This window comes from Rhinopithecus roxellana, chromosome 6, assembly GCF_007565055.1.
Source record: "Rhinopithecus roxellana isolate Shanxi Qingling chromosome 6, ASM756505v1, whole genome shotgun sequence".
NCBI lineage: Eukaryota > Metazoa > Chordata > Mammalia > Primates > Cercopithecidae > Rhinopithecus > Rhinopithecus roxellana.
The window spans coordinates 77,663,630-77,686,034 of record NC_044554.1 but is presented as its reverse complement, the minus strand read 5'-3'; the positions used below and the strand labels follow the sequence as shown (position 1 = coordinate 77,686,034).

At 53.5% G+C, this 22,405-nt stretch overlaps 1 protein-coding gene across 1 annotated transcript; it reads left to right on the top strand.

Moving 5' to 3' along the window:
- Positions 1-393: 393 nt before the first annotated feature.
- Positions 394-20,601, top strand: LOC104681356 (mucin-12-like). The gene is made up of 12 exons (XM_030931997.1): positions 394-679; positions 7,426-7,932; positions 8,909-9,010; positions 10,755-10,882; positions 11,204-11,268; positions 14,408-14,562; positions 14,936-15,007; positions 15,097-15,259; positions 16,323-16,484; positions 17,997-18,073; positions 19,969-20,057; positions 20,263-20,601. Exons 1-12 carry the CDS (start codon positions 394-396, stop codon positions 20,302-20,304), a joined length of 1,848 nt encoding a protein of 615 aa, XP_030787857.1. The 3' UTR covers positions 20,305-20,601.
- The last annotated feature ends 1,804 nt before the right edge of the window (positions 20,602-22,405 follow it).

Genomic DNA, 22,405 nt, shown 5'->3' with positions numbered 1-22,405 from the left:
AAAACATCAGGCCTCAGTGAAAAATCAACAACTACCCACAGCAGCCCAGGCTCAATGGAGACAACACTATTCCCTGAGAGCACCACAACTTCAGGACGCAGTGAAGAATCAACAACTTCCTACAGCAGCCCAACTCAGACAACACTGTCACCTCCTAGAACCACATCAACCTTTGTTAAAGAATCTTCAAGTTACCGCACTAGCCTGGGCACTCCTGCAACAATGCACTTCCCTGACATCTCCACAACCACAGGACATAGGGAGGAATCAACAGCATCCCACAGCAGCCCAGACGCAATGGAAACCACATTCTTACCGACCCGCCCCACGGTCTCTGCTCTTGTTGGAGAATCTACAACCTCACCCATCAGTTCAGGCTCAGTGGAAACAACAATGTTACCTGGCAGTACCACAACACCAGGCCTCAGTGAGAAATCGACCAGTTTCCACAGCAGCCCCAGAACACCAGACACAAGACTCTCACCTGCCAGCACGACAAGCTCAGGTGTCAGTGAAGAATCCACCACCTCCCTCAGCCGACCGTGGTCAATGCACACAACGGCGTTTCCTGACAGCACCACCGTACCAGGCCACAGTCAGGAATCTACAACTTCCCACAGCAGCCCAGGCTCAACAGACACAACACTGTCCCCTGGCAGGACCACAGCATCATCCCTTGGTCAAGAATCCACAACGTTCCACAGCAGCCCAGGCTCCACTCACACCACACTCTTCCCTGACAACACCACACCCTCAGGCCTCGTTGAAGCATCTACGCCCGTCCAGAGCAGCACTGGCTCACCACACACAACACTGTCCTCTGTCGGCTCTACAACCCATCGGGGAGAAGCTACCACCCTCGCGAGCTGGTCAAGCTCAAAGGACACTACGGCTGCACCTCCTACTACCACATCAGCCTTTGTTGATGTATCTACATCCTACCACAGCAGCCCGAGCTCAACTCCAACAACCCACTTTTCTGTCAGCTCCACAGGCTTGGGCCATGGTGAGGAATCAACAATAGTCCACAGCAGCCCAGATGCAACTGGAACAGCACCCTCACCCACCCACTCCACAGCCTCAGGTCGTGGAGAATCTACAGTCTCACCCATCAGTCCGGGCGCAACTGAAACAACAATGTTACCTGGCAGTACCACAACAACAGGCCTCACTGAGACATCTACCACCTTCCCCAGTAACCCCAGATCACCGACCACAACAGTCTCACCTGCCAGCATCACAAGTCTAGGCGTCAGTGAAGAATCCACCACCTCCCATAGCCAACCGGGCTCAACTCACTCAACAGCGTCACCGGCCAGCACCACCACGCCGGGCCTTGGTGAGGAATCTACCACCATCTACAGCAGACCACGCTCATCTGAAACCACAGTGTCTCCTCGCAGCAGCACAACCTCAATTCCTGGGGAAGAATCCACAACCTTCCACAGCCTGCCAGCGTCAACTCACACAACACTGTTCATTGAGGGCGCCACCACCTTGGGACTCACTGAGCCATCTACAGCCTTCCCCGGCAGCCTTGTCTCCACCCAAACAGTGTTACCTGCCACCCTCACAACCACAGACCTCGCTGAGGAACCAAGAACCTTCCCCAGCACCTCAGGCTCAAGTGGAACAACACTCTCACCTGCCCGCTCCACAACCTCAGGCCTTGTTGGACAATCTACAACCTCACCCATGAGTCCAACCTCCACTGATACAACAACAACTTTACCTGGCAGTACCACATTACCAAGCCTCAGTGAGAAATCTACCACCTTCTACACTAGCCCCAGATCACCAGATGCAACACTCTCACCTGCAACCACAACAAGCTCAGGCGTCAGTGAAGAATCCAGCACATCCCTTAGTCAACCAGGCTCAAAGCACACAACAGCATTCCCCGACAGCACCACCATGTCAGGCCTCAGTCAGGAACCTACAACTTCCCACAGCAGCCAAAGCTCAACAGACACAACACTGTCCCCAGTAGTACCACAGCCTCATCCCTTGATCAAGATTTTACAACCTTCCACAGCAGCCCAGGCTCCACTGAAACCACAGTCTCACACGAAAACACCACAACCTCAGGCCTCGATGAAGCATCCGCACCCATCCACAGCAGCACTGCCTCACGACACACAACACTGTCCCCTGCCAGCTCCACAAGCCTTCAGGGAGGTGTTCACGGAGAATCTACCACCTTCCAGACCCACCCAGGCTCAACTCACACAGCACCTTCACCTCCCAGCACCACAACTACCCCTGTTGAAGAACCTACTACCGACGACAGCAGCCCAGGCTCAACTGCAACAACACACTTCCCTGACAGCTCCACAAGCTCAGGCCATAGGGAGGAATCAACAGCATCCCACAGCAGCCCAGACGCAATGGAAACCACATTCTTACGACCCGCCCCACGGTCTCTGCTCTTGTCGGAGAATCTACAACCTCACCCATCAGTTCAGGCTCAGTGGAAACAACAATGTTACCTGGCACTACCACAACACCAGGCCTCAGTGAGGAATCGACCAGTTTCCACAGCAGCCCCAGATCACCAGACACAAGACTCTCACCTGCCAGCACGACAAGCTCAGGTGTCATTGAAGAATCCACCACCCCCTCAGCCGACCGTGGTCAATGACACACAACGCGTTCCTGACGCACCACCGTACCAGGCCACAGTCAGGAATCTCAACTTCCCACAGCAGCCCAGGTCAACAGACACAACACTGTCCCCTGGCAGGACCACAGCATCATCCCTTGGTCAAGATCCACAATGTTCACAGCAGCCCAGGCTCCACTCACCACCACACTCCCCTGACAACACCACACCCTCAGGCCGTTGAAGCATCTACGCCGCCCGTAGACAGCACTGGCTCACCACACACAACACTGTCCTCTGTCGGCTCTACAACCCATCGGGGAGAAGCTACCACCCTCATGAGCTGGTCAAGCTCCATGGACACTACGGCTGCACCTCCTACTACCACATCAGCCTTTGTTGATGTATCTACCTCCTACCACAGCAGCCCGAGCTCAACTCCAATAACCCACATTTCTGTCAGCTCCACAGGCTTGGGCCATGGTGTGGAATCAACAATAGTCCACAGCAGCCCAGATGCAACTGGAACACACCCTCACCCGCCACTCCACAGCCTCAGGTCGTGGGAATCTCGTCTCACCCTCAGTCCGGGCGCAACTGAAACAACAAGTTACCTGGCAGTACCACAACAACAGGCCTCCGTGAGACATCTACCACCTTCACGTAGCCCCAGATTACGACACAACACTCTCACCTGCCAGCATGACAAGCCTAGGCGCTGAAGAATCCACCACCTCCATAGCCAACCGGGCTCACTCCACTCCACAGCGTCCATGGCCAGCACCACCACGCCGGGCCTCGGTGAGGAATCTACCACCATCTACAGCAGACCACGCTCAACTGAACCACAGGTCTCCCGCAGCAGCACAACCTCACATTCCTGGGGAAGATCCACAACCTTCCACAGCCTGCCAGCGTAACTCACACAACACTGTTCATTGAGGGCCCCACCACCTTGGGACTCACTGAGCCATCTACAGCCTTCCCCGGCAGCCTTGTCCCACCAAACAGTGTTACCTGCCACCCTCACAACCACAGACCTCGCTGAGAACCAAGACCTCCCCAGCACCTCAGGCTCAAGTGGAACAACACTCTCACCTGCCCGCTCCACACCTCAGGCCTTGTTGGGCACTCTACAACCTCACCCATGAGTCCAACCTCCATGATACAACACAACTTTACCTGGCGTACCACATCACCAAGCCTCAGGAGAAATCTACCACCTTCTACACTAGCCCCAGATCACCAGATGCAACACTCTCACCTGCAACCACAAAAAGCTCAGGCGTCAGTGAAGAATCCAGCACATCCCTTAGTCAAACAGGCTCAAAGCACACAACAGCATTCCCCGCAGCACCACCATGTCAGGCCTCAGTCAGAACCTACAACTTCCCACAGCAGCCAAAGCTCAACAGCACAACACTGTCCTCCAGTAGTACTCACAGCCTCATCCCTTGATCAAGATTTTACAACCTTCCACAGCAGCCCCGCTCCACTGAAACCACAGTGTCACACGAAAACACCACAACCTCAGGCCTCGATGAGGCATCCACACCCATCCACAGCAGCAGTGGCTCACGGCACACAACACTGTCCCCTGCCAGCTCCACAAGCCCTCAGGGAGGCGTTCAGGGAGAATCTACCACCTTCCAGACCCACCCAGGCTCAACCCACACAGCACCTTCACCTCCCAGCACCACAACTACCCCTGTTGAGAACCAATCCCGACGACAGCAGCCCAGGCTCAACTGCAACAACACACTTCCCTGACAGCTCCACAAGCTCAGGCCATAGGGAGGAATCAACAGCATCCCACCGCAGCCCAGACGCAATGGAAACCACATTCTTCCCGACCCGCCCCACGGTCTCTGCTCTTGTTGGAGAATCTACAACCTCACCCATCAGTTCAGGCTCAGTGGAAACAACAATGTTACCTGGCAGTACCACAACACCAGGCCTCACTGAGAAATCGACCAGTTTCCACAGCAGCCCCAGATCACCAGACACAAAACTCTCACCTGCCAGCACGACAAGCTCAGGTGTCAGTGAAGAATCCACCTCCCTCAGACGACCGTGGTCAATGCACACAACGGCGTTTCCTGACAGCACACCGACCAGGCCACCGTCAGGAATCTACAACTTCCCACAGCAGCCCAGGCTCAACAGACACAACACTGTCCCCTGGCAGGACCACAGCATCATCCGTTGGTCAAGAATCCACAACGTTGCACAGCAGCCCAGGCTCCACTCACACCACACTCTTCCCTGACAACACCACACCCTCAGGCCTTGTTGAAGCATCTACGCCCATGCAGAGCAGCACTGGCTCACACACACAACACTGTCTCTGTCGGCTCTACACCCATCGGGAAGCTACCACACTCGCGAGCTGGTCAAGCTCAAAGGACACTATGGGTGCACCTCCTACTACCACATCAGCCTTCATTGATGTATCTACATCCTACCACAGCAGCCCGAGCTCAACTCCAACAACCCACTTTTCTGTCAGCTCCACAAGCTTGGGCCATGTGTGAGGAATCAACAATAGTCCAAGCAGCCCAGATGCAACTGGAACAGCACCCTCACCACCACTCCACAGCCTCAGGTCGTGGAGATCTACAGTCCACCCATCAGTCCGGGCGCAACTGAAACAACAATGTTACCTGCAGTACCACAACAACAGCCTCACGTGAGATCTTACCACCTTCCACAGTAGCCCCAGATCACCGACACACACTCTCACCTGACAGCATGACAAGCCTGGCGTCAGTGAAGAATCCACCACCTCCCATAGCCAACCGGGCTCAACTCACTCAACAGCGTCACCGGCCCGCACACCACCACGCCGGGCCTCGGTGAGGAATCTACCACCATCTACAGCAGACCACGCTCAAGAAACCACAGTGTCCCTGCAGCAGCACAACCTCAATTCCTGGGGAAGAATCCACACCTTCCACAGCCTGCCAGCGTCAACTCACACAACACTGTTCATTGAGGGCACCACACCTTGGGACTCACTGAGCCATCTACAGCCTTCCCGGCAGCCTTGTCTCCACCCAAACAGTGTTACCTGCCACCCTCACAACCAACGACCTCGCTGAGGAACCAGAACCTTCCCCAGCACCTCGGCTCAGTGGAACAACACTCTCACCTGGCCGCTCCACAACCTCAGGCCTGTTGGACATCTACAACCTCACCCATGAGTCCAACCTCCACTGATACAACAACAACTTTACCTGGCACTGCCACATCACCAAGCCTCAGTGAGAAATCTACCCCTTTCTACACTAGCCCCAGATCACCAGATGCAACACTCTCACCTGCAACCACAACAAGCTCAGGCGTCCGTGAAGAATCCAGCACATCCCTTAGTCAACCAGGCTCAAAGCACACAACAGCATTCCCCGACAGCACCACCATGTCAGGCCTCAGTCAGGAACCTACAACTTCCCACAGCAGCCAAAGCTCAACAGACACAACACTGTCCTCCAGTAGTATCACAGCCTCATCCCTTGATCAAGATTTTACAACCTTCCACAGCAGCCCAGGCTCCACTGAAACCACAGTCTCACACGAAAACACCACAACCTCAGGCCTCGATGAAGCATCCACACCCATCCACAGCAGCAGTGGCTCACGACACACAACACTGTCCCCTGCCAGCTCCACAAGCCCTCAGGGAGGCGTTCAGGGAGAATCTACCACCTTCCAGACCCACCCAGGCTCAACCCACACAGCACCTTCACCTCCCAGCACCACAACTACCCCTGTTGAAGAACCTACTACCGACGACAGCAGCCCAGGCTCAACTGCAACAACACACTTCCCTGACAGCTCCACAAGCTCAGGCCATAGGGAGGAATCAACAGCATCCCACCGCAGCCCAGACGCAATGGAAACCACCTCTACTGACCCGCCCCCCGGTCTCTGCTCTTGTTGGGATCTACAACCTCACCCATCTTTCAGCTCAGTGGAAACAACAATGTTACCTGGCAGTACCACAACACCAGGCCTCAGTGAGAATCGACCAGTTTCCACAGCAGCCCCAGATCACCAGACCACAACTTCACCTGCAGCACGACAAGCTCAGGTGTCAGTGAAGAATCCACACCTCCCTCAGACGACCGTGGTCATGCACACAAACGGCGTTTCCTGACAGCACCACCGTACCAGGCCACAGTCAGGAATCTACAACTTCCCACAGCAGCCCAGGCTCAACAGCACCACCTGTCCCCTGGCAGGACCACAGCATCATCCCTTGGTCAAAAATCACAAACGTTGCACAGCGCAGCCAGGCTCACTACACCACACTCTTCCCTGACAACACCACACCCTCAGGCCTCGTTGAAGCATACGCCCGTCGCAAGCAGCACTGGCTCACCACACACAACACTGTCCTCTGTCGGCTCTACAACCCATCGGGGAGAAGCTACCACACTCGCGAGCTGGTCAAGCTCAAAGGACACTACGGCTGCACCTCCTACTACCACATCAGCCTTCATTGATGTATCTACATCCTACCACAGCAGCCCTAGCTCCACTCCAACAACCCACTTTTCTGTCAGCTCCACAAGCTTGGGCTATGGTGAGGAATCAGCAATAGTCCATAGCAGCCCAGATGCAACTGGAACATCCCCCTCCCCCGCTCACTCCACAGCCTCAGGTCGTGGAATCTCAGTCTCACCCATCAGTCCGCGGCAGCTGAAAAACAACGTTACCTGGCAGTACCACAACAACAGGCCTCAGTGAGACATCTACCACCTTCCACAGTAGCCCCAGATCACTGATCACAACACTCTCACCTGCCAGCATGACAAGCCTAGGCGTCAATGAAGAATCCACCACCTCCCATAGCCAACCGGGCTCAACTCACTCAACAGCGTCACCGGCCAGCACCACCATGCCAGGCCTCAGTGAGGAATCTACCACCATCTACAGTGGACCAAGCTCAACTAAAACCACAGTGTTTTCTCATAGCACCACAACCTCCATTCATGTTGAACAACCTACAGCCTTCCCTGGTAGCCTAGGCTCCACCGAAATAGTGTTACCTGTCACCCTTACCACCACAGACCTTGGTGAGGAATCAACAGCCTTCCACAGTAGCTCAGACGCAACTGTAACAACACCCTTACCTCCCCACTCCACAACCTCAGCCCTCGTTGGCGAATCTGCAACGTTCTATATGAGCCCATCCACTAGTTACATAACCCTCTTTCCTGCCAGTTCCAGCACATCAGGCCTCACTGGGGAATCTACCACCTTCCACACCAGTCCAAGCTTCCCTCTTACATTTGCGTCTACCGAAAGCCTGCAAACCTCAGTGCCAGGTACTGGTCTTTCAATTTCACCCACATTTAGCTTCTTCTCCAGGCCTGTCCATGAGTCGTCTTCATCCATTACAAACTCTTGGTTCTTTTCCTCTATCTTCCACTTTACTTTGGTCTACTGACTATCCAGTTTCTGGGTTTGATATCACTTCCAGTGTTCATGTGCCATTCACTGGTCCCCATACATCTATGATGACAATCTCTCCTTCCACTATGACTCCAGGGTGGCTTTGCTGTTGTTGTTGTTGTTTGTTTGTTTTTGCATCCTTCCATGAACCCATTCTCTCTCTTTCTTTTCTTTTCTTTTTTTTTTTTTTTTTTGAGACAGAGTCTTGCTCTCTTGCCCAGGGTGGAGTGCAATGGCAAGATCTTGGCTCACTGCAACCTCTGCCTCCTGGGTTCAAGCGATTCTCCCGCCTCATCCTCCCGAGTGGCTTAGATTACAGGTGCCCACCACCACGCCCAGCTAATTTTTATATTTTTAGTAGAGGTGAGTTTTTACCATGTTGACCAGGCTAGCTGCAAACTCCTGACCTCATGTGATCCACCCACCTCAGCCTCCCAAAGTGCTGGGATTACAGGCATGAGCCACCGCGCCCGCCCACCTTCTCTCTGTCGTCATGAGAATCTGCATCTGCTTTGGCCTCCTGTGGTTTTGTTTCACATTTCCAACTCTTTCTCCTTGCTGTTCCAGGTGATCCCAGGGGTAGAGTTGTTCTCTTTTGATACATGAGTGCTTTTTTCATAGCTGGACCTCATGTATCTTTTGTTTCCTTACTGTCTGCTGTTCCTTCTCCCTTTCTTACTATCTCCCAGGGGTGGAGGTGGCAGCAGAGAGGCGTCTTCATCGCTGCATGGTCATCTGGCACCATCCTCCTCTCCAGTGTGATGCTCAGTGACTGGACCTAGAATGGGAGTGCGTGTTTTTGCCCTTTGGGCTCCTATGGTGACTGCTGTGGATTCTCTCTCTCCACAGGGTCATGCCAGGAAGGACAAATCTGGAATGGAAAACAATGCGTCTGTCCCCAAGGCTACGTTGGTTACCAGTGCTTGTCCCCTGTGGAATCCTTCCTTGTAGGTAATGACCTTTTCTGAGACCTGCAGCTCTTTGCAGGGCCTTTGACCCCTGAAAACAGCATGGCAGTGTTGGATCAACCACTGCCTCACTTGCAGGTGGAGAAGGTGTGACTTTTCCCAGCAACACTGTAGGGAGAGCATGAACCTTCTACCTCTGCCTTCAGGGACGAAAGTAGAAGGTAGAAAAATGGGGTGGTCGTTTTTTTTTAATTTTTAATTTTTAGGGATACATAGTAGATGTATATATTTATGGAGCATACATGAGATGTCTGGTTACAGGAATGCAATGTGTAATAATCACAGCATGGAAAATAGGGTGCCCATTCCCTCAAGCATTTAATCTTCATGTTACAAACAATCCAATTGTGCTATTTTCGTTATTTTATTTTATTTTTTGAGAGGGAGTCTCGCTCTGTCTCCCAGGCTGGAGTGCGGTGGCACGATCTTGGTTCACTGCAACCTCCACCTCCTGGATTCAGGCGATTCTCTTGCCTCAGCATCCTGGGTAGTTGAGATTACAGGCGTGGGTCACCATGCCCGGCTAATTTTTGTATTTTTAATAGAGACGGAGTTTCACCATATTGGCCAGGCTGGTCTGGAACTCCCGATCTTAGGTGATCTGCCTGCCTCGGCCTCCCAAAGTGCTGGGATTACAGGCATGAGCCATTGCGCCCAGCTATTTTAGTTATTTTTAAATGTACAATTAAATTCTTATTGACTATAGTCATGCTGTTGTGTTAAATACCAGGTCTTACTCATTCTTTCTAACTATGCATTTTTTGTACCCATTAACCATGCCCACCTCCGTCTCACCGGCACCCCATTACCCTTCCCAGCCTCTGGTAACCATCCTTCTACTCTGCCTCCATGAGTTCAATTGTTTGGACTGTTAGATTCCACCAATAAGTGAGAACATGCAATGTTTGTCTTTCTGTGCCTGGCTTATTTCACTTAACAATGACCTCCAGCTTCATCCATGTTGTTGCAATTGACAGGATCTCATTCTTTTTGATGGCTGAATAGTACTCCACTGTGTATATGTACCAGGTCTTCTCTATACATTCATCTGTTGATGGACACTGAGGTTGCTTCCAAGTCTTGGCTATTGTGAACAGCAACAAACATGGGAGTGCAGAGATCTCTTCGATGTACTGATTTCCTTTCTTTTGGATATATACCCAGCAGTGGGATTGCTGGATTGTATGGTAGCTCTATTTTTAGTTTTAGGAATCTCCCTTTCTTTTGAGATAGGGTCTCACTCTGTGGCCCAGGCTGGAGTGCAGAGGTGCAGATCATAGTTCACTGCAGCCTTGCACTCCTGGGCTCAAGTTATCCTCTGGTCTCAGCCTCCCGAGTAGCTGGGACTATAAGTGTGCACCACCACGCCTGGCTAATGTTTTTACTTTTGTGGAGACAGGGTCTCACTTTGTTGCCCAGGCAGGTCTTCCCATCTCCCCAGTGCGCTGGGATTATAGGTGTGAGCCACAACACCTGGCCCAGGGCCCTTTCCATTAGCTCACCTGTACCTCTCATCAGAGGGCTTCTGTACTTAGTACTGTCCCTTTCCCTTCTGGCCACTGGCTCCTAAGGGTTTTGGGAGACAGGGAACAGAAGTCTCAGTGACCCCCACCTTCCTCTTAAAGTTTCCTTCACCTGCAAGACACCCACAGGCAGAGAATGTATCAATACTTGAGGACATTATTGGGAGGTCGCTGTCTCACATATACCATGGCCTTTTCCCACAGAAACCCCGGAAAAACTCAATGCCACTTTAGGTATGACAGTGAAAGTGACTTACAGAGATTTCACAGAACAGATGAATGACTCATCCTCCCAGGAATACCAGAACTTCAATAGCCTCTTCAAGAATCGGGTAAGACCAGGGCACACCCAGCCACCCCAGGGTGATGTCCCACGTGAGAGGAAATTGAGGGGTACACCCTGACTTAGTAATCTGAGTTCTGCTCAAGAGCCCCCTCCCCACCAGTCTCCCTAAGGAGGTCCTCTGAGAGTTTCGAGCCTTCAGCCCCACATGACCCACATTATGGCAGAGGGAGCTTCCTGGGTTGGTGGTTCTTCCTATGGGGTCTTACGTGGGCTCCACAGAAGGGTGCCTAGGGCTGCCTCGAGACGAGGAACAGGAGAGTCTTCACGCTTTAGCTCTGTGTGACCTTCACTGCCTTGTTTCTTTCAGATGGATGTCGTTTTGACAGGCGACGATCTTCCGCAGTATAGAGGGGTAAACATTCGGAGATTGCTGTGAGTATATTGGGGGGCAGGTTTATAGATGTGGGGAAATCCTCCTTGTCCCTGATTTCCTGCCTCCTCCTATCATGAATGGCTAGAATGTCAATACCTGGTTGGGTCAGAGAGGACTGCAGCCGCCAGGTAAGAGCGGGGGACTGTGAGACCATTCATTCTTCATTCATTCATCCAGTCAACACACATTTGTTGAAAGCCAGCCCCCTGCTGGGTGCTGGGAACACAGTAGTCCCGTTTTCCTGGAGCTCAGAGTGGCAGAACACAGATGGAAAAGTGGTTGTGCAGTCTGCTTAGAGTTACAGTGAGGGGCACACAGGGTGCCCTGGGAGAGGTCCCAAAAGCAAAGCTTGGTGAGGCAGAGGGAATTCTTCCCAGGAAAACTGGCAACAGGCTTGGCATGGTGGCTCATGCACGTAATTTCAATGCTTTGGGAGGCCAAGGCGGGAGGATCACTTCAGACCAGGAATTCGAGACTAGCCTGGGCAACATAGCGAGACCCCATCTCTACCAAAAAAAAAAAAAAAAAGTTACAGCAAAACTGAGGCTTGAAGGATGAGGAGGAATGATCCAGAGAGGGGGAAGGGAAGGAGAGGCAGTTGCAGCAGCGGGAATCAATGAGAAGGAGCCCAGAGGGGAGACAGAGGAGGGCAGATTCCAGGAACCTAAAGACGTTCAGAACAGCTGGGTGCTTAAGAGCAAAGGAGCAGTATTTGGGGAGGAGGTTGGAAAGATGGCTCATGCCAAGTTAGTCAGACTTTCGGCATCAGGTAGGCCCACGGGTGATAGTGTCTGGTCTGCAGAGTAGACAGCTCAGTCTGGCTGTAGGGTGGAGATTGCATAAGCAGAAGTCTGTACTGGAGATGATGGTGGCCTACACCAGATAGGTGACAATATAGGATAAAACGGGTCCAGTGTGAAAGGTCTTTGGGAGGCAGGATCAGCAGACCATGGGATTTGCTGTGGGAGAGGAGGGAGAGAAGAATTAGGAATGAGGGCAGATTTCTGGGCTGCTGGAGGTGTGGGGTGCCCTGTGCTGGGTCAAGGAATGTCATGAGAGGTAGAATGGGGGAAGGAGGTGATGAGTTTGGTGTGCACCACGTCAACTTTCAAGTGCCCAGGGCCCAGCCACATGGAGTAGTTGCATGATACAGCAGTGGAATATGCCCTAAAAGGTCTTATTTTGGGGGGCTCAGGGGGGCAGGGTCTTGCTCTCTTGCCCAGGCTGGAATGCAGTGGCATAATCACAGCACATTGTAGGCTCAACCTCTCAGGTTCAAGCAATCCTCCCATCTCAGCCTCTTGAGTAGCTGGGACTACAGGCCTGTGCCATCATGCTTGGCTAATTTTTGTAATTTTTTTGTTTTGCTTTTTCTGAGACAGAGTCTTGCTGGAGTACAGTGGTGCAATCTCAGCTCACTGCAGCCGCCACCTCGCAGGTTCAAGTGATTATCCTGCCTTAGCTTCCCGAGTAGCTGGGACTGCAGGCACATGTCACCACACCTGGCTAAATTTTGTATTTTTAGTAGAGACACGGTTTCACCATGTTGGCCAGACTGGTCTCGAACTCCTGACCTCAAGTGATCCACCCGCCTTGGCCTCCCAAAGTGCTGGGATTACAGGTGTAAGCCACACCCCTGGCCTAATGTTTGTAATTTTGGCAGAGATGGGGTCTTGCGATGTTGCCCAGGCTGGTCTCAAACTCCTGGGTTCAAGTGATCCTCCCGCCTCGGCCTCCCAAAGTGCTGAAATACAAGCGTGAGCCACTGTGCCCAGCTTCTAAAGGGTCTTATGAGAGACACGGGCATTGGTATCCCCAGATGGATGTCGCTGGAAGTCCTGGGAGTGGGATGAGATGGCCCAGGTCGGGGGTGAGGGAGGGTCATAGCACAAAACGAGGGTCTCCCAGGAAAGAAGCTGGAAAGCACCAACATTTAGGATCTAGCCAGAGCCCCCAGTGGAGAGTGGAAAGAGGCAGACAGAGGAGTGGGAAGGGTCCCTCAAGGGTGCCGTGTCCTTATAGCAGGGAAGAGAGGGTCCCGGTGCCCCAGCCTTGCCCCTGGCTCAGCATTGGCACCCTGGTCTTTCTCTCCATTTTGGCTCAGGATATTTTTTGTTCAAGTCCTCCTGAGTCCTACTACTGACTTATCTTTCAAAATGACAGTGACAGGTGACTTGCCTTGTCTCAAGACCTCTCCCCTCAGCTGCATCATTGGCTATCGAAGAAGTAGCTTCTAGGTTAGAAACTTACCTTTCTTTTTCTTTCTTTATTTAAAAAATTTTAAAACATGGGGTCTTGCTCTGTTGCCAGAAGTGCAGTGGTGCAATCATAGCTCACCGCAGCCTCAAACTCCTGGGCTCAAGCGATCCTCCTGCCGCAGCCTCCTGAGTAGCCAGGACTACAAATGTGCACCACCTTGGCTGGCTAATTTCTGTATCTTTTGTAGAGATGGTGTCTCACCATGTTGCCCAGGCTGGTCTTGAACTCCTGGCCTCAAGCAATCCTCCTACCTTGGCCTGCCAAAGTGCTGGGATGATAGGCATGAGCCACCTCACTTCCTGCCCTGTACTTCCTTTTTAAGGCTAAATAATATTCCACAATAGACCACATTTTTTTTCTCCATTTGTCTGTTGATGGACCCTTGGTTTGCATCCACCTTTCGGCTATGGTAAATAATGCTACTGAAAACACGAGGGTACAAATATAAATTCAAGACCTGCTTTCAGTTATTTTGTGTATATACCCAGAAGTAGAATTGCTGGATCATGCATTAATTCTATTTTACATTTTTTGAGGAACTCTATACTGTTTTCCATAGCAGCTGCACTATTTTACTTTCGCATCAACAGGACACAGGGATTCAAATTTCTCCACCTGTTCATCCAAGAGCCTCTATTTTGCGAGAAATGAATTTCACTCGTTGGCATTTATCGTGATCACTGATATATTTGAGTTCTTGAATCGTTTTGCTCTCATCCCTCTGTCTGGGTGGTCAGCTGCTGGAGGGAAGACTCTGTATTCTTTCTCACCTGTGGGGCACATGGCTGCTTCATCTCCTATTACCCCTCTGGGTGCTTGGTCTCCACTTGCTGGCTGGGTGGTGACATGGGTAACTGATGAAACAATTTCTACTTCCAGCAACGGTAGCATCGTGGTCAAGAATGATGTCATCCTGGAGGCAGACTACACTTCAGAGTATGAAGAACTGTTTGAAACCCTGGTAGAGATTGTAAAGGCCAAGATTATGAATGAAACCAAAACAGTTCATGATCGTGATCATGATTTCTGCAGAGGTAGGCTCACCTAAAACCCCTTGACACCTGTGGGTGTCTTGGAGATTGTGACCTTGATCTCTCTCTCCCCTATCTCTTCTTTCTTCTGGGACTCCCAAGACTCCTGCCACAGGAACCCAGAAGCCAGGCCCAGGATGCCTTCCCCAGATCCCAAAGCTGCTCCCAACAGCCTCCTGTCGACCCCAGGCTGAGGCTGTCATATCCCCATTTGAGCCTCCTCATAAGCCCAGCTGCGTGTCTAGGTTGGGTAAAGACCCCACGGGTATTGGCCCAGGGGAGGGCATAGTATAGAAAAAGAGAGAGGCCTGGCTACCCCCAGGGAGGCAGAGGGAAGTGTTTCTGTTCCATCTTCCTTCCCATCCACTCTCGGCAGAGGCCATACTGTGCTATAGTGAAGAGGACACTTTCGTGGATTCATCGGTGACACTGGGCTTTGACTTCCAGGGTAAGCAGCTGTGTGGAGTGTGGGCACTAAGAGTGGGGGCTGGGGTGCTTTGGCCAGGCTCATGCGTGCTGCCCGCCCCTCTCCCCCAGAGCAATGCACCCAGAAGGCTGCCAAAGAATATGCCCAGTTCTACTATGTGGATGTCTTGGATGGGAAGCTGGCCTGTGTGAACAAGTGCACCAAAGGAACGAAGTCCCAAATGAACTGTAACCTGGGCATGTGTCAGCTGCAACGCAGTGGCCCCCGTTGCCTGTGAGTGTCCCCACAAGCCCAGCGCCTACTCTGCCCTGGTGGTAGGGCCCTCCCCCTCCCCAGCAGTCACCCACAGGGTGGGGGCATTGAGTAGAACTTGGCAGGTGCCTCCTCCCCACTCCTGGACATCCCTCTCCCCTGTATCCTCATCCCCACCCCTCACCCCGACAAGAGTGAGGAGTAGGCCGGGCGCGGTGGCTCAAGCCTGTAATCCCAGCGCTTTGGGAGGCCGAGACGGGCGGATCACGAGGTCAGAAGATCGAGACCATCCTGGCTAACATGGTGAAACCCCGTCTCTACTAAAAAATACAAAAAACTAGCCGGGTGAGGTGGCGGGCGCCTGTAGTCCCAGCTACTCGGGAGGCTGAGGCAGGAGAATGGCGTAAACCCGGGAGGCGGAGCTTGCAGTGAGCTGAGATCCGGCCACTGCACTCCAGCCCGGGCGACAGAGCGAGACTCCGTGTCAAAAAAAAAAAAAAAAAAAAAAAAAAAAGAGTGAGGAGTAGGAGTAGATTACAGACACAGAGGTCCCAGAGCTGGGCAATCCCTTCCTGAGAAAGTTCATGCTATCAAGTTCCAAATATATCTCTATCTCTATCTGTGTCTGTATCTCTACCTCTACCTATCTATATTGCTAATTTCCCTTACGTCATCCCAGCCATGCCGTCGCGGTTACCTCTAGCTGCAGACAGAGCACTAAGTCCACAGACCATAAATTAGAGTGCAAAAAAAAAAAAAAAACATGATAACAGGCCTATTTAGGTGGCAGATGATTAGAGATTAGATGGGTGAATGGCATGTGTCTGGGACGAGACACCCAACACTCTCGGGTCCCCTTGAGCCCTAGTCATTTCAATTTCTGATCTGCAGTCTCCAGGTCCCCCCAACTCCTTCAGTGCCCATCAGCCCAAGGAAATCAGGGACCCAGGCTCTCTGGGGGCTGAGCTCCAGCCCTTGGAGTGAGGGAGATCTGGTTTTCTGTGTTTAGGAGAGTGGGTTTGCCCTTGGGATATTGGATGTGAGGGATCCCGGGGGGTCAGCCTGAGTTTGTCTGTGACCCCAGGTGCCCAAATACAGACACACACTGGTACTGGGGAGAGACCTGTGAATGGAACATCACCAAGAGCCTCGTGTATGGCATCGTGGGGGCTGTGGTGGCGGTGCTGCTGCTCTCATTGATCATCCTGGTCATCTTATTCAGCATATCCCAGAGAAAACTGCACAGGTGAGCTTGTGGGGCCAGCACTGCAGGCCCAGAGACAGGGGACAGACCCTGGGGCAGCCACTGTCTGAATGTCCTAAGGCTCTGCTCCTTCCAGGCCAACAGTCAGAGAGGTCAGCTGAGGCCGGATGGGGTGCCCAGACCCTCCCAGCCCTGGGTACAGCAAAGGGCGGCCTTCCTATAGGATATATCAGTTTGGCAGAGTGTTTTAGTTCATTTTCTGCTATTATAACAGAATACCACCACTGGGTAATTGTAAATAATAGAAATTTATTTGGCTCACAGTTTTGGAGGCTGGGAAGTCCAAGATCAAGGGGCTGCATCTGGTGAGGACTTTCTTGTTGCATCACAGCATGGCAAGATGGCAGTCTGCATCACATGGACAGAGAGAAGAGAGGGCTGAACTCACTTTTTTTTTTTTCTTTAAGACACAGGGTCTTGCTCTCACCCTGGAGTGCAGTGGCATGATCTCAGCTCACTGTGACCTCTGCCTCCCAGGTTGAAGCGATTCTCGTGCCTCAGCCTCCTGAGTAGCTGGGATTACAAGTGCATTCCACCATGCCTGGCTAATTTTTGTATTTTTAGTAGAGATGGGGTTTCACCATGTTGGCCAGGCTGGTCTCGAACTCCTGACCTCGAGTGATCCACCCACCTTGGCTTCCCAAAGTGCTGGGATTATAGGTGTGAGCCACTGTGCCCCGCCCTAAATCAAATTAAATTAAATGTTTTGTAGAGATAGGGTCTCACTATATTGCCCAGGCTGGTCTGAAACTCCTGGCCTCAAGCAGTCCTCTCACCTCAGCCTCCAAATTTGTTGGGATTACAGGCGTGAGCTGCTTTCCCCTGGCTGTCTGCACTCGCTTTTATTACACACCCACTTTCGAGATAATGACATTAATCCATTCACGAGGACAGCACCTTCATGACCTAATCACGTCTTCAAGGTCCTACCTCTCAGCTTTGCTGCGTTGGGGGTTAAATTTCCAATGCATGAACTTTAAGGGACACGTTCAAACCATAACACAGAGACTGGAAACAGAAGCTTATGTGTGGAAATTAGACTATGTAATGACATTCCCCGTGGTTAGTTATCACTCACCTGGCTGCCACAGAGCACGGCACCACATGGGGAAGCTGAGATGGAGCATCTGGGTCTCGCTTTTCCCAGCTGTAAAATGGGATAAGATGCACCTGTGAAGGTTGCTAGGAAACCCTGGCACAATACTTGGCCCGAAGTCGGCAATTGAAAGGAGCTACCCTACGCCCCCATCTCATGGATATGGAAATTGAGGCCCACTAAAGGGAGTGAGGGGCAGCCGGGAGGCCTGGCCAGTGCCTGCCTTGGAAGAGGGGAAGCCATGGTGATGCTACCTTTCGTTCTCTGCCATCATCGCTGCCGTCTCTGACTTGGGGTGTGGCTGTGACTGTCCCCTCAAGGGAAGCTGAAGGTCTAGGTCCACCAAGTCCCTCCTCAGCCTCCTTGACTACAGCTGGTCACGGCATTTCTGTCTGCAGGCAACAGTATGATATGCCTCAAGAGTGGCGAAACGAAGGCACCCCTGGCACCTTCCAGAAGACGGCCATCTGGGAAGGTATCTCTAGTTAAGGGCAAGGGGATGAGCAGAGCTGGAGGGTGAAGAAAGGCAGGGTGGTGCCTGTGCCTGTGCCTGTGGGGGTGACGTGGGGTCACCGTTCCCCCCACTGCAGCCCCGGACCCAAACACCACCCCTGCTGTGTGCAAGGGTGCAGGAGTGGTTGAGAACCAGATCCTGCCCCTAAACACCAACTCAGTGAGGGCATCCAATGCACACTCAGCTAAGCGGGGTGATAGGGCCATTCCCAGGGCAGAGGGAGCAGAGGGGAGGACCTGACCCAGCCTGGGTGGGGATGGGGGATCAGATAAACCCTGAGGTGAGACTAATTCTTGAGCAGGTGGGTAAGCAGGTGCGGTTCCTCCTTCAACAGAGGGGGACCCCAGTAAGCAGGGAGGACTTATCCCAGTGAGGATAAGGGAAAGGGCACCCCAGGCAGGGGGACTGCATGAGAAACGCCTGCAGTTGGGAAAGAGCTTGCTTTTGGTGGGGAAGGGAAGGCAGGTCAATCTCACAAAGAGTGAGGGACGTGAGGTTGGCAGGGCTTCAGGAACGGGGTGGGGGAGTTGAGGGGCTTTGGCGCCCCCCCCTTTTTTTTTTTGAGACGGAGTCTAGCTCTCTGGCCCAGGCTGGAGTACAGTGGCGTGATCTTGGCTCACTGCAACCTCTGTCTCCCAGGTTCAAGCGATTCGCCTGCCCTCAGCCTCCCTAGTAGCTGGGATTACAGGCATGCCACCACGCCCAGCTAATTTTTGTATTTTTAGTAGAGATGGTAGAAACAGGGTTTCATCATGTTGGCCAGGCTGGTCTCGAACTCCGGACCTTAGGTGATCCACCCGCCTTGGCCTCCAAAGTGCTGGGATTACAGGCGTGAACTATCATGCCCGGCCACATTTTGAATTTTTTTACTCAAAAGGCCATTCTGGGAGCACTAAAGCAGGGAGACCAGGTGGAGGAAGTAAGGCTGAGGGTCAGGGGAGGAAGAGGAGACACAGCCTGGTGGAGGTGAGGCTGAGGGGGTGGTAGAGGTGAGGTTGAGAGGGTGGAGGAGGGAGAGGGAGTGAGGGAGGATTTCCAGGATTGTCTGAGCTGACCCTTGGGACCCGATGGATGGGGGAGAAGCAGCCAGTGGGGCACACTGAGTTGGGGGGCTGGTGGGTGCTGAGGGGAAGGCTGCAAGGCTGGTGCTTGTCTGAAGCTCCGGGAGGGGTCTGCAGCCTGAACCACGGACTGGAATAGAGATTTGTCCATTCATCGGGGAGAATGCAGAGTGAGAAGTGAGGAGGGTGAAAGTGGAACACCGCCCTCCCCCACCCCGCCCCCGGGGAGCCACCGTAGACGGACAGGTAGGGCATGAGGACCCCGACCTCGAAGGAGGCAGGAAAAGAGGGGTCAGAGGTGCAGGGAGAGTCCCGGAGTCAAGAGAGTGAGTGGTTCTGCGGGACCGGGAAGTAAGTGATCACTGTGCTCCCGGAGAATGCTGGAAGAAGATTTCAAGCGCAGCTGTTTTGCCTGCTATGGCTACCGTTGCTATAAGGGAGTGCGGCCCTGCTGACCCAGAGCCAGCCCTGCCTCCCGCTCCACTCTGACCTCATCCCCGAGTCCAGGGCTGCACGCACGCTCCTCTGTGGCCCGGGTTACCACCCCGTGCATGTGAGGGAGTTCTGCTCCGCTCCCTCCTGTTACAGGGTCCAGCGGGCGGCTCCCCAGGCAGGCTCGGCACTTACCCGCTGCCCAGTGATGCAGGGGCGGAGGGGTGGTCGGCAGTGGGAAAGGGTGTAGGGTAGATGCGGGGCTGACTCTTTTCCTGGAAGAAATCCCCACTGCCCCGGAGTCCTCCCCCCACCCCACCCCCCACCAAGGCTCCCATCACTCAGCACCGCCTCTCCCTACAGACCAGAATCTGAGGGAGAGCAGATTCGGCCTTGAGAACGCCTACAACAACTTCCGGCCCACCCTGGAGACTGTTGACTCAGGCACAGAGGTGACTCAGCTGCGAGCTGCCCCCACCCTCTGAGGCTGCTCCACTTCTTCTGGGGTTCCCTCTTCCCCTGGGACTTCCTCCCTTCCCCTGGGACTCCCTCCTCCTCCTGGGGATCCCTCCTACCCCCAGGGCTCCGTCCTCCCCCTGGGGCTCCCTGTTTCCTGGGTCTGCCCCTTGGCCTCACCTCTTCTCTCCCTCCCCCCAGCTCCACATCCAGAGGCCGGAGATGGTAGCATCTGCTGTGTGAGCCAGTGGGGGCCTCCCACCCTCATCTATCTCTGGACAGGAGAGCGGCAAACACAGGGCCCACCACAGACTGCAGTCCCCCAGGGTTGGTCAAGAGGAGGCTGAAGTCGGGCCCTGAAGCCAGTCCTGCTCTGAGCTGACAGACTTGGCCTGTCCCGGGCCTGTGCTCCTGCTGGGGGCTATAAGGCCTTCCATCCAGGAGCTCCCAGACTCCCAGAAGCCTCAGCACCCCTGTCTCCTCTTGGGTGACACCCCACTCTGGAATTTCCCTACCAATAAAAGCAAATCTTAAAGCTCAGAATGTGAAGTGAGAGGTTTCCTTCCCCTCCTTCTGCAGTGGGAGTCAGGTGGGGGGTCAGAATCCTCCCAGGACTGGCTGCTGAATCGGTCATGGAACAAACGCTCCGGGCCCCTTCCTGTGTCCTGGCAGGGAGCCCCCTCCTCTGCTCCAGTCAGGGCAGGGCTAGGCCTGCCTCTGCTGAGGTCCCTGTGGCAGAAAAGCCTAAGGTCAGGTTCTGGGGACAGGAGAGGACGTCAGGTTCAACCCCAGTTGGCCAGGAAGTGAGCACTTGGCTCTGTTGGGCTTGCACAGGGCAGGGTCACGCCAGATGGCCATGGGAGCCGTGCTTACCTCGGAACCCACAGACCAGACCTAACAACTCCCTGGCCCAGGCATGGCCATATCTTCAGGGCGTACTTATAGGACAATAAGAAGGGTTATTTCATTTATTTATTTTTTCTGAGACAGAGTCTTGCTCTGTCGCCTGGGCTGGAGTGGCATGATCTTGGCTTGCTGCAACCTCTGTCTCCCAGGTTCAAGCGATTCTCCTGCCTCAGCCTCTGAGTAGCTGGGATTACAGGTGCCTGCCACCATGTCTGGCTGATTTTTTATTTTTAGTAGAGACGGGGTTTCATCATGTTGGTGAGGCTGATCTGAAACTCCTGATCTCAAGTGATCTGCCCTCGTCAGCCTCCCAAAGTGCTGGGATTACAGGTGTGAGCCACCATACCCAGCCAATAAGAAGGGTTAGAAAAGAGACAAACGGGGTGTCCCTCCTAGGGGTTAGGGTTAAATGCAGGCGGTACCCTCCTCCTTTCTCAGCTCAGCCCCGGCCCCTCTTGCCCATCTCCCACCACCCATGGTGGGGGGGTCTCATCAGTTCTCCCCTGGCTCCTTCAGGCCCCCTGGGCTGCCCCTCTATTGGGGTGATAAAGCTGATAACCCTCATGCCTATGAGGTGCTGGACCAGAGAGAGGCACCCCTCCCTCTCCCCTTTGGCCTGAAACAGGCCCTGCACCCCAAGTCATGAGGGAAGCTTCCAGACTGACTCAGGCTCAGGCTGGTCCCTGCTCCCCAGTGTCTCAGGGACCAAAGGTCTCTGGTACCCATTTATTTATGAGTTTCTTTCTCTGAGGCTCATTTGCCAGTTCCTCCCGGGGTAACGGGCAAGTGAGACGTGCTTGGAGCTCCGATGCCGAGGCCAGGGACCATGGCGCTGTGTCTGCTGACCTTGGTCCTCCTGCTCTTGTCCCCACAAGTTGCTGCAGAGCATGGTGAGTGACCCCCACGCCCTGCTGCCCACGAGGCCCCCATCCCAGGGGCCAGCCTGCTCTGTCTGCCCATCCCTGAGGGAGGGCTGCCTCCAGGCACTAATGGGGGGGCCCTCTGCCTGGAGCTCAGCTCTGTGCCCATCCCCTGGACTTCTCTTCTCTCCCCAGCGAGCTTTGGCGGGAAGAGCCAGGGCACTGGAGCCTTGTCCAGTTGAGGGTCTCTGAGCCTTAGTTTCCCCTTCTGAGCCTCAGGCTCCCCTCCAGAAAATAAGAATAATAACACCTGCTTTTCAGGGCTGCTGCTAGGATTGACAACAGCCTCCCCCAGCCATGATCCCTGGCACAAGACTGATGCTCAACCCATGTTAGGGTCTATCCTTACCCAGTGAATGTTCCTGCTAACTCCCTGTCACCTCCCACACCAGCACACCCTGCTGTGTGCCCCGGGGAATGTTTCCGGGATCTAGCCATACGGGCACAAAATGGGGTTTCAGAAGCCCCAGATTCTAATCCTGCCATGAACCAGCTGTGCACCCTGGGGCCACTCAGTT